The 13366-nt window shown below is 32.8% G+C and overlaps 1 protein-coding gene across 2 annotated transcripts in view; it reads right to left on the bottom strand.

Moving 5' to 3' along the window:
* Positions 1-12056, bottom strand: part of LOC108906670 — a 68711-nt gene extending 56655 nt beyond the window's left edge. For both annotated transcript variants that reach the window (XM_018709989.2, XM_018709990.2), the window contains exons 1-2: positions 11898-12056; positions 3839-4062 (exon numbers count right to left, since the gene is read on the bottom strand). In XM_018709989.2, coding sequence (XP_018565505.1) covers positions 3839-4040 — 202 coding nt within the window. In that variant the 5' untranslated portion in view covers positions 4041-4062; positions 11898-12056. The remainder of the gene's footprint in view (positions 1-3838; positions 4063-11897) is intronic.
* Between the last annotated feature and the right edge of the window lie 1310 nt (positions 12057-13366).

The following is a 13366-nucleotide window of genomic DNA, read 5'->3' as shown; positions in this document are numbered from 1 at the left end:
AATTCGCTTCCAAAAAGAATTTCTCGAGAAATACATTCTTCTAGAAATTTTATATGTGAATACCTGCCCACAGTTTTCATGTTTATTCTATTGTAAGTATTGAAATTCAATGAAATCTAATCCAAACATTTCCTTGTAATATAACAATATATAAAATTAAAAGCTATATTATGGTGGCGTCACATAAGTGGAAAAGGCATCTAACATTTTTCCGAAAAACATATATCATAAATGAAATATACATAAAATTATAAATAATTTATTTCATGCACTAGTAAATATTTAATTTTACCCATTAATATCTAAAATCAAATTACCTATAAGGAAGTCATACGAGGTTTGATCAAAAAGTAAAGGGAATTTTCAAATTGCGTGTGTTGTATCTGGTCTATCGATTTGATTCTTTTTTGTGTATTGGTAGCACAAATTTTTAAGCGGCTGCCACGTTTAGTTTGTGTTTAGCGAGCTAATGAGTAAGATTTACCTCAGTGTTTTCAACGATTGAGTGAGTGTTATGTCGAATCAGATTATTTGTCTGGCGACATACTATGTCACAGCTACAAATTTATCAATGGTATAAATGTTTATCTGCTCCCACTATAGTAAATAGACATTGTTTTTAAGGAGGTAAGTAGATTTTACCGTAGAAGTGGAAGTTGATACGGACAACGGGAGGTAAGTGAGATAACTTAACTCCCTAGGGAAAAAAGCGATTTCGATTTATAAATGCATATTTTATGAACAAATAAATAGAAATATTTGATGAACATTACATTTTACTAACTATCATGAATCATTAGTTATAGTAATTGTACAGTTATTACATTTAGTAACATTTATAACATCTGGATAATTATTCCCCTCGCGTTTACCAATTGTCAGATTTTTCTCAAAATGATTTGATCTCTCCATTTCAGTCACCAGAGGCTCAATATTATCTGACTGATCCAATAAAACAGCATGATGCCATGTACTACTAGAACCAGGAGTTGAAGTGTCATTGTAAAGAATCCTGTTAGCTATTTCATTTTTGTTACTTAAACTGTCAGCAACATAACTTTCTGCAATTGTGACTGATTTCCACCCACCATATCTCTTGGTTGCTAATACATCAACTCCTGTATTAGCCAGTAACGTTGCCGGTGTTCTTCGGAATGAATGGCCTGTACATGTTTCAGGATGTTCTAGTTTCAAAAACTGTGCAATCTTATTAGGAATCATAGAAAGGGTATTCTTGTCGACTGGTTGGTTATAACATCTGCCTGCTTGATAGCCCATAAGAAAGCCTGAAATTTCAGTTTTAATTTCCAATCTAATCGTGATATATTTCTTGAGAACTTCTAGGCGAGAAACAGACCCTGACAAGAAGTAACTGTAAACGTACGTGACATACTATGTTTAGAATCTGGAATTGTAACTACAATAATGTCATCGAAATTTTATAAATTGGCATTGTCCAAAGTAAATTTACATAACTCATCAGAACAGCATGCTCCTGCAATGCCTAAGACCGTCACTACCCTTCATTAGCAAATATGCGCTATCGGATGCCTGAACGAGAAAATCGTTGACTTCTTCTGTTGTAGAAACATTTGACTTTCTATGTGTATAGCCGTTATTTTTACGTTTCAAAAATGCTCTCAACTTGGAATATTTTGATATATCCACTTTCTCCTCTATGAAAATAGTTGACATAATCTTTGAGTATTCACTCCACAAACTCGCCGGTGACTTTAAAGTTCTTGACTTCTCCATGAAATATGCTAGCAGTGGCATCTCAGAAACACCAGTACTTTTGTTCTGGCGCCATTCTTTGAAATTTCTATACGCTCGTCCGTAGCGCACTTTCGACTTCTCTGGCAATAAAAATTTGCAGGCAGCATTTGCTGCACTTTCTATTTAAACATCACTCATTTAGAAATAATAATTCATAACCAGCAAAATTGCAACTTTTATGTAGCTTTGTTTATAAACACCTTAAAACGACAAAATCCAAACAACCAAGGCGACTTTGCAAGATTTTGAATGTCAAAATGAATTGGGTAAGAAATGTCAAAAAATTAAACCTAATCTTTATTTCATGAACCATAAAGAACTGTGGGAGCAAATAAAATGTTATACACCACGCAGCAGTTAAGTATAATTTGCCAGTCTCGGACTCTAGTGCCAGCCCTCGCTCCGCTCGGGCGCAAAACCGTCCTCGACTGGTAAATAATACTTACATCCTTTATGATGTAAAAACTATTTTACGAAAGCCAAGAAGACGTCGAAGATGAGGCTGTGAAGGTCCTTAAATAAACACTTTCTTAAAAAATTAAAAATTCCCGTTGCTTTTTGATCAAACCTCGTATACTGTTTCCCCTCCCACATTAGCAACTAATATATGATTTTCAAATAAATAACCATAAAGGTATATACACAGAGTTTTGAAAAAAAGGTAAAAGTAGCCACACGTAGTTTCATCAAAATAGAAAAAAAAAATTTTAAATCCCATAGACATGAAATATGGTCGGATATTTTATGGGAAATTTAAAAAAAAAAAAATTTTCAACACTGTATGCTTGGTTAACTTCAATAACAGTTTTACGTCATAAATCACCAAAAGAGTTTATATAAAGATATGTCAAGAAACGATTCGTTTTTTAGACACAGTATGTTAAATTAAAAAAAGAAAATCGATTTTTTTTTATGAAAAAAATGGTTAAAGCCATTTTGGTCAATTTTAGTAAGTAGCTTTAATTTTTTATTGTTCATAACTATATATGGATGATATAGTTTTTTTACATACAAGAACGTACATCTAGGGACAGACTCCGTTCACTTTCTTTTTTTTTTTCAACTCAGATTCAAAACTTTTTCAAATTTGACAGAGTACTAAACACATGTATTCTTCCTGCATGTAGAATGCTCAGTTGTCGAAATAAATGATAAAATAGCAGACCTTGTCTAGGCAACTATTGTTGTGTCAAATCGTCAAATTTATCTTTGAATTGTAATTATTATTCAATTAAACACGTAATCTGTAAATAAAATATTATTTAAATGATTTCCCTCAAATGTTTTTTGTAACCAGAAATAAACCATGATTTCTTTAATTTTGAACACCCTGTACATCAAAAACGAAGCGCTCCCAGATATATGTTAAAAATTTTTTTGTTAATTGGTTACGTACAATCTATATAAAAGTTTCGTCAAGTAAAAGTAATTTAATTATGTTAAATTAATATTGATTAATTATCAATTTTAAAATGCCGCGATAGCGAGTTAACATCTGATATAATAGTTATCATAGTGACAACTTAAAATAATTTATTTTTCCCACTGTAAAATACTTATTTTTTCACTAATGTACTTTGTTTTGTAAGGGTAGAAGAAAAATATGTTTAAATCCGTTTAGTGTTCGTGTTTTATTCTGATACACAACGATTGACACGTGGAATAATAACGCTTTAACGATTTATTTCTATTAATTGTTAACGCTGTTATAATCATGTTTATGTATTCCAGCTGAAATTATAAAACATTTTCCCTTAAATTTCCATAATATTATATTTTTTAACTACGGTTACTTGCGTGTTCTTTTTTAAAAAATCATGTTATAAATACCTACATAAAGAAACACGCTGACAGGTTAATACTGAACAAATTTAATTTTTAACTAGCAAATGGATTGTATATTAAAAGAAAATATCCTTCAAATTCTTTTTAAACAATTTCTTAGAAGTTTATATTAAACCAAGTCATACAAACTTTTGCAAACTCGTAATTATATCGATAGATATGCAGAAACATGTCAAAATTAACCAATAAATGAGTGTAGTGTAAAAGTATAAATTACCATCATCTTCTCCCGGGCTGTAGCTAGTTCTGTGGGGACTGAAAAAGAGGTGCGTCCTGTAATGGTGCTCCTCCATAGCAGTGTATCCCTGTTCTCTCGTGCATCTTTTACTCGTGTGTCGACCGATGGAACTCTTCGAACCCTTGCCAGCTACCACACCCGATTTTTGATCCCTGAAGTTCTTTCTGAACATCAAATTCATGTTGGCTTCTTTTACTCAGCCCCTTGAAACAAACATGGTTAGGTGAATACAGTAAAATGTATCAACTAGCAGAGAACGTGATATTCACACATTTAATAAAACTTTATTCTTTAAAGAACCATGTGCAGTTTAAATTGAATTTTTTTACTATTCACAGTACTTCTAATTGTTGAGATATAAAAAATTGTTGAGATATAAAAATAATTTACGTTCATATATGATCAGTTACCGATAAGCCTAACATTGTCGTGATTTTTGGAACTTTTACTCGTATATTCTAGGACAAAAATTCAAGGGAATTACACATAAAGGTTTGCTTCAATTCTTCTACGAGCAGGTTTAAAGTAAATCTATGGAAATATTAGTTTCGATCAAATCTCAAAGGGAGACCACGTTTAGAGAAAATAATTATTAAGACTATTATAAATAATGTTTCTATACCTTTTCCAGATATATTTCAGAAATGGTCAGTTTAATACAGAAAACGGCATTTCAATTTCATCATGGTAAAGATAGATAAAACTGATTGCAGAAGGCCGTTATTTGCATTTCGAAAAAGTCAGTTCTATTTTAGAACATTTTAATTAAAATTCAGAATTTGTAAATTGTCACCCCATGACATTCGCGCTCCTATTATTGTCTATACAGGGTGTGGCGTGTATAATCTATAAAAATTAAACTACAGCTTCCTAACGATATTTGTAACAGAAAAGTCGTATACGAAAAAGTTCTATTTTTGCATTTTTTTTTTTCGTACATTAAAGCTCAATTATGGATAAAAATATTTTCTCTGGAACGGTCCTGTCCGTGTGCTGTACGATGAGTTACGTGCTGTAGACCGGCCGCGTAAACAAATCGTCGTTGTGAGATAGAAAGATACTTCTCAATTTTTGGGGAATTTTTCAATGCAAAAGTAAAAACTAAGAAAAATAGATATTTAAAAAAAAACTGATATTTTCTTATTATAATAATTAATAGTAATTACTATCTTAAATGCACTGTTACTGCAAGAGTTCGCAAACAAAACCACATCCGTAAGCATCTGTAGTTGCCAACTGTGTGCACTAAACAAACTCCATTAAAATATGGAATAAAATGAAATAAAACTTACCATTTCTAGAGAAAATGTTGAAATTGATCCCCATTAGCGCAGATACAGGCATGGCACCGACGCACCCAATTTTGGCGAATATTTTCCAAAATTCCAGGTATTCCCCTAATTGTGTCAGCAGCTTCAAGTAGACGGTTTCGCAATTCTTCCACAGTAGCAATTGGAGTACTGTAAACCAATGATTCCAAGTGACTCCAAAGATAAAAGTCCATTTGAGTTAGATCGGGTGACCGAGGTGGCCACGGCACAGGACCAAAGCGTCCAATCTATCGCTGAGGAAACATTTCATTCAAAAGCGTCGTTACTTCTCCCATCTTGAAGATAAAACATGCGTGCCCGAACTCATAATGCCACATCGCCAATAATTCAGGCAAGCGAAATAGGGACCCACAAGTACATCGCCTATTATGCCAACCCAAACATTTACCGAAAACCGATGTTGAAAATGAGTTTCCCTAATCGCGTGAGGATTTTCATCGGCCCATATGTGCATATTATGGAAATTCACTTCATCACGTAAATGTCGCCTCATATGTTACACAAACATAAGCAGGAAAGTCTACTCGATTGGCACCTTGCCGTAAAAACCATCTGCATTCGTTGATCATAATCCGGGGGTAAAATCTGTTGAACTGGTTGCAGATGATAGGGGTGCAACAGCTGGCGCCTTAAGATGCGATGTACTACTTGCTGTGCGAATCGTCGAATACTAATTGTGGGGTTTTCGTCAAAATTTTCCAACACTGCATCTTCAACATTAAGGTTCACTTGCTGACCACGTCCTTCTTCTCGAGGAATAATACTTCCCGTATCTCGCAGCCGTTGAACGCACTGTAGGATTATATTTGCGCATGGGGGGTGACGTTGTGGCTATCGTTCCCGGTATAACCTAGTACTATGCGAACGCATTTTCTCCGGCTGCACCATACACTAACACCATATCGACACGTTCGGAAATAGTAAATGCATTGTTTCCTCAGTTCATTATAAAACTAGTTTGTGCACAAACTAAAAAATTAAGCAAAGTAAAAAATAAGAATCTCGTATTTAATGTAATCGGCACGCTATTCTTATTTTTTACTTCTTTATGAAAATTACAGTCACTATCGTGGAATTACAAAATAAAAACTTTTGTCTGGAATCTTTCACTGTTTAACACTGATGGGTCGATGGACGATGCTTAATATTTAATAATTAAGTGAATAATGAATTCAATGATGATGATGTTATACCGACTTAAATTATAAGGTTGCATCTCGGTTCGCATAAAAACATTTCCAAAGTTTTTAATAAATAACACAGGATCGGCCTTAATTTTTAAATAATTTTTTAAATAAATGAACTTTAATTTACAAAAAAACGCGAAGATATAATTTTTTTGTATAAGACTTTTCTATTACAAATATCATCAGGAAGCTGTAGTTTAATTTTTATAGATTATACACGTCACACCCTAACAGTGTGACCCAGTAAGAACTGGACATCTACATTTTTTTGGGTCGCATGATTCGAATGAAATATTTAATATTGACTGTATTTTCAACTTCCTGCGTAATAAAAAATAATAGACGTACGTAGGGTGTTTGTATCCACGAAATAAAAAATAATAATTTTATGAGCCCATAGGCAAATTATAAGTTCCATTAAAAAAATATATTTATCTCGGAAATCATATTAGTGTGCAACTGACAAAAAGTTTTTCTACGTCTGTGGTAAATTTATACCGTAAATTCGTGTTTTAAAAGTTTTAAGATTTCGAATCTGTTTTGCATTAAGAAATCCGCCATTTTCGGTTATGATTCGGGACCCTAATATCAACATACAGGGTGTTCCAATTAATACTTCCCACCTGGAAAACATCGGAATTAAAAAAAAAACTGAGACACGTCGATTTTCTTTTCAAGGGAGACACGTGATGGCGTAAGTTTTGGTGTCTTGGAAGCTACCCCTTAGACAGGCGTGTAAAATATCCTTAAACTTTAAATGGCACCCTATGTTGAGTGACAAGTCATTTCAAAGCTTTTTCAATTCAGCTCACGATGACACGATTTTTTAAATTTTGGTTTGGATATGACAATAAAATCATCACTTAAGGAATAAGACAAAATATCAATGAATGAAAGAATGTTATTTTACTAAATGTTCAAATTAGTGTCTCTCCACTTCCATAGAATAATAAAATCTTTGCTCCATTTTCGAACGAACATTTCGAAGCATTTCGGGCGTTATCTGACGACATTCTTCAACACGACGAATCTCCTCAAGTTAGTACGGTCGTGTTGCATAAATTTTCGACTTTGTGTCCCCATAGAAAAAAGTCCATGAGCAATAGATCTGGCGATCTGGAAGGCCACTCGATTGAACCTCTGCGTGCCATCCAGTGATTTGGAAAGTTCTGATTAAGAAGATCACGCACATCTACGGTATAATGTGGTGGAGCACCATCCTGCTGATACCACACATCCTCAGGTACCCTCATTACGTACGACCCTTGTTGACGCTTTCTGGTTGCAACCGATCTAGTTTCTGAAAATTTATGCACTAAATCCAGGACGTACCGATGCGAAGAGTTTTTGTCAGGATGACGATCATTAAAAATCTGTGCTGCCTGCAGTGCAGTCATTATTATTGTAGAACAAACTAATTATTTCCACTTTTTTAGCAATTTTGCAAACGAATTGCAATTCAATCGACACCAAAACTTACGCCATCACGTGTCCCCCTTTAAAAGAAAATCAATGTGTCTCAGGTTTTGTTTCTTTTTTTAATTCCGATTTTTCCAGAAGTTTTAATTGGAACACCCTGTATATTGTTCATATAATACCCCCATTTTTTAAAAATATTTTTTGTTAGTGATCCCTTTCGTCAAATTAATAACTATTACCTAATTACGGAAAAAAGTGTTATGCAAAGGATTTAAAATTAAATAAAAACTCAATATTACCTAACTTAAACAAACTCACGACATTTTCCAGAACTCCGCGACTAAAAACTACTCGTATTCGATGTGTTGTATAATAGTTCATAGTCAAGCATGATGGATTTTTTTCTAATTGAACTGTCGACATGTTAAATGTGATAAAACAACATACATAGTTAATGGCGATAATATGGACACGTAACTGTGTATTAAGCGTTTCATAATCGATATACACGTAACAAATGATACTGGTATAAAAAACATTGTGAAACAATAAATTAATAAAAAGTATAAGAACGCGCGTGGATTTTTTAAAATACCTACTCTAAAAATCAAAGTAGGCTAAAACAATTTCATTAAAAATAACTTCTGACAGTCGTAACTGATCTTTGTATAGCAGGTTCAGGAGTTTGTTAGAAAAAAAGGAATATTTCTTTATTTCTAATGAATAAACTCTAAAGATTCCCATTTTTTAATAATTTTTACAGGCTTTGCGCTATTTCACATTACATTTTCTCATTTTCACCATTTTATGATTTTTCGATCATTTTATCATATAAGATGTACAAAATAAATGATGTATAGTTTGTTGAATTTAAAAGTGTTAGAACTATTTTTCTGGTAACAAATTGAAGACAAATCATCATCAATTCTATAATTTCGATAGATTTGGGAGCTGCCGAGTACACACTTCCGGCGAGTGTGAAAAGACAATAAATGGTATGTAGTTCCTAATTCTGCTTCAAATAAAGACGTCATCGTTAATCCGCTTTAATATTATTTGAAGAAATCAACGCAAATATGATAAACAAAAAAGTAATTATTATTCACGATGTTATTACTCGTCAAGATAAACAAAAAAAAGTAATCATTCTTTTTCTAAAACACACTTTAAATCAATCAAACTTGAAGTTACGAGGTGTTAAACGTTATGCAACTTGGTTTTTCTTACTAAAAAAGAGAATGTAATTTTCTTCCCCTTGTTGATTTAAAAATATTTCAGCAAATACAAAGATTTATCCATTTATATTGAATATACAAGGTGTAAGTAAAATGCTTGCCCAAATTTAAATGTCGCGAAATGTTTCGTTTTCGAGATACAGGGTGTCAAAATTAATGAAAAACATTGGTTTATTTCAAGCTGCAAACAAAGATTATTTCTTGAATTAAATAATTAATTAATTAATAATTAATTAATTAATAATTAAATTATTATCATGATTTAAAAAATAATTCAATGTAATGACAAAGTAGCAGTTAGCAATCCTATACATACAGCTGTTATTAATTAGAAATTAAAACTAGAAAACAAAAATGAATTAAATAATTACATACATTTTCTTGTAATTCGAAAAATACTAGTTTTGAAAACCAAGCGTTTCCGGGAACATATTTAGATGAAATTTTTTCGTCCAACAAAATTTGGGCAAGTATTTTAGTTATATTATATTCTGTATAACGTTTCCATTATAAACATGTATACCAAGTTTTAGTACTGTTGTTAGTTACTGCACTAGTCACAAAAATTAAGAGATACCTATTAAAAAAATAACAAATTTTTGGGTGATTTTCAAAGAGCTGTAAGTTGGAGGGACATGGTCGTAGAGAGAATAAAAAAGGAAATTGAAGCTTCAAGTTTCTAGTCTGAAATTTTTTAGCGTCAGCTGGTTTTGAGTAATCCTAAGAAAACCAATGAAAAAACAAGTTTTTGTCTTTAAAAAGATCTATGGAATATTTTTTTTTTGTAATTTCACCGTAAAGCTGTTTTAGATAATTTAATTCCCCTCAATTTGAGTGGTTCGGGAGCCCTGTACGATGATTTGTCGCCGAGTTAGCGTGATTAAAATAAAACATTTTTGACTTTGGCAATCAATTACTCAGAAAATAATGGTCGCAGGTACAGAAAATCCAAGTAGGGCTTTGAAAACTGGAAAGTATTCTCTACAAGTCGTAATCAGGGACGTATTTTCCTAAGGGCGTAGGGGGCGATTGTCCGAGTGGCCTGTTTCAGAGAGGCAGCAAGTTTCAAAACCTGATTCTATAAAAAAAAACTTACCGATATAAAAGACGCTGGCCCTCTGGGTTTCTTTGCTGACAACCTCTACTGTCTTTAACGGATGCCCCTCTATCCAATCATAAGAGTAATAAATAAATAGAAAAAAAGTTTTTATTTGTCACCTCGGATTTTTTTTTTATATTTCTAACAAGTACTGGGGCGGCCGACCATATTCGCCCAGGGAGCATAATTTAGAAATACGTCCCTCGTTGTTATTATTATTATTGGTTTTTGAAAAAAAAAAATTGTTTTCATATTTTTTACAATGATTAACGTTTTTTATGAAGAAAATATGGATTATTGACAAAAAAAAATCATTTTCAACTTTAAATATGAATAAAAGTGAAATATTTTTAAATTAAAAAATTAAAGAAATTACATTTAAACATTCCAGGCACTAGGTAAAAAAAATCGCAGCGCTTTGAAACTATCAGGGTTTCTTTAGGACACTTTGAGGTTGAAAAGTGATAGTCTATTTTCTGTAACGTTTCAACAATATTTACAAAGTGATGCCAAGTTATTCAAATACTACTAATTAATTATGCAATATTTTACCTTTTTTCCAACAAACATTTTCATTCGAATTTTTTTATCAAAATCCAATGATTACAACTTGTAGAGAATGCTTTTCAGTTTCCAAAATCCTTGCTGGATTTTCTGGACGATCAATATTTCTCGAGTAATTGATTACCAAAGTCAAAAATGACATTTTTGCTTTGATCGACAATAACTCAGCAACAAATCATCGTACAGGGCTCCGGAACCATTCAAATTGAAGGGAATCAAATTATCTAAAAGACCTTTACGGTGAAATTACCAAAAAAATTTATTGAAATCCATAGATCTTTTTAAAGACAAAATGTAGAATTTTTTCATTTCAAAACCGCAGACGCTAAAGAATTTTAAACCCCAGATCCAAAAAATAGAAACTCGTTCAATTTCCTTTTTCTTTATTCTCTCTACGACCATTTCCCTTCAAGTTACAGCTGTTTGAAATTCACCCAAAAATTTGGGATTTTTTTTAATAAGTATCCCTTAATTTTTGTGGCTAGTTTAGTTACAATATCATAAAAAAAGTTAGTGATAAAAACAATAATTATAAGCGTTATTCGCCTTTTCTGAAAGCAGGGGGTAAAGTACTGATATATTATTTCGTATTTTTTTTTTGTTTTGTGCAATCGAAAGTGTAATGTAATTTTTTTTTAAATCATTAACGTAATTATTATTTAAAAATCACTATTGCAATTGTATGTATTACTAGAATACCATCATCTGCAATATTAAAATATGTAAACGAATTAAAATGTGTATAAGTTTGATCAGTCGTAGAATAACGGACAAAAACACACAATTTATATATTTTTTAACTTTATTTATAGGTAGCTATGTATTACCATGTACACATAAATGATAGCTTCCGTCGTAATTCAAATAATCTCGAGTTGCTGGATTTTCCAGATATTTTATCATTATCGTGGCTTGTTACGTGATTTAAGCGGTAATTATAGGCATTATTACCGAACTTCAGATTATGAGTGAAAATTTGAGTGCTCGCTAGGCAGCCAACGTCACTGCTTTGCGTATGCGGGCCACGTGCTCCCCGGATTTTGATTTATTTATCGAAAAAGGCGACATAAACAGAGATAATCGCCAACTACAAAAGGCTTCACGGTTTCCGATAATTGGCCCCAATAAAATTACACAATAACAAAGTACGCCGCGCCAAGGTGAGAGACATTAAAATAATGGAAACGTATCAATCGATATTACCTTCGTGCCAAATTCGTCCTAGGTGGTTGCAGGTTGTACAAAAGGATCATAAGGCCGATGCGGCTGAGTTTCGTACGTGTAAAAACAGCGATTGGCGACGACACTCCGTACGCACACTATTAATATCTGTGCCGTCCGCCACGGTCAGGGCGGTCGTCGCGACGCCTGCTGAAAACACTGAAAACTTTTCGTTCTCTGCATCGGCGGCGGCACGTCAGGCGAATCCATCCTATTTATATAAGGTGCGCGGAATTATTCTTTACACATGCGAATCGGACAAGGTATAGGTCAGTGGCAAAGAAATCTGTCCATCTTGGTTGTGATTGGGCTCGGAGGTGGCGCCCTTCCGTAGGGGTTTGGGAACTGATTCGGGCAACGGGGATGGCGTACAAAAACAGTCGTTAATACAAACCTTGACTGATAAATTACGTTTTTTTATTATCTTTTTAATTATCAATGATTCTGAAATCTCACAATGAGAATGAAAAGAAAAAACCACACGCACAGTTAATGAAAATCAGCAAATTGGCAGAAAATTAAATATGTTATAATTTAAGATGTCCTGATCAATAGATATTTATTATACAAGAGAAAAAAGTACTAGATTTTAGCTCGAGGTTGTGTTGTCTCCCGACGCGAAGCGGAGGGAGACAAAAAACCGAGAGGTAAAATCTACTTTTTTCCTGTGTATAATACAGTATTTTTTTCTGTGACGGGAAAAACAACGATTTAATATTGAAAAAACATTACCTATTACAATATATTAGTCACAAAAGTTTTAAATTGTTAGGCTGTTACACTTATAGCGACAATTACATCTGCGTTGCTAAAAAAACCTTTAAAGTAATCAAATATCTGTCAATTTAATTCTGTGATTTGATTTAAAAATTGCAAACTTAGTGGTTGTTTAGTAGTTATTTTGAATAATATAGTTAAAAAATGTCTGATTCCGAGTTTTCTCTGACTCCACCGGAGTTAGTAGAAGCAGCGAAAGTAGCGTCACAAAAATTATTGCCAGCTAAATCGTGGAAAATTTACGAAACCGCGTATTCAAGATTTATGGAATGGAAGATGAAAAAGATATGCAATTCTTTTTCGGAGACGGTGTTATTGGCATTTTTTGTGGAACTGGCACAACAACAAAAGCCATCAACAGTGTGGTCGAATTATTCAATGATTAAAAGTATGTTAAAATCTAATAATAATATAGACATTTCAAAATATTTCAAACTAATTACATTTCTGACACAAAATGGAAAAGGTTATACGCCCAAGAAATCTGCGATTTTTACGATTATATAAATTAATGATTTTTTAAATAATGCTCCTGATGGAAGTTTATTTAATGGCCAAGGTTGTTGTTGTATTTGGGATTGCAGGAGCTTGTCGAATTTGTGAAATCAGCCAGGTAAGATTAGATGATATTAAAGATTCGGGAACGCTATTAATTGTGAAACTTAAGCAAACAA

Source organism: Anoplophora glabripennis, unplaced genomic scaffold (genome assembly GCF_000390285.2).
Source record: "Anoplophora glabripennis isolate ALB-LARVAE unplaced genomic scaffold, Agla_2.0 scaffold185, whole genome shotgun sequence".
In the NCBI taxonomy this organism is placed as follows: Eukaryota; Metazoa; Arthropoda; class Insecta; order Coleoptera; family Cerambycidae; genus Anoplophora; species Anoplophora glabripennis.
This window is presented reverse-complemented; position numbering and strand designations above follow the sequence as displayed.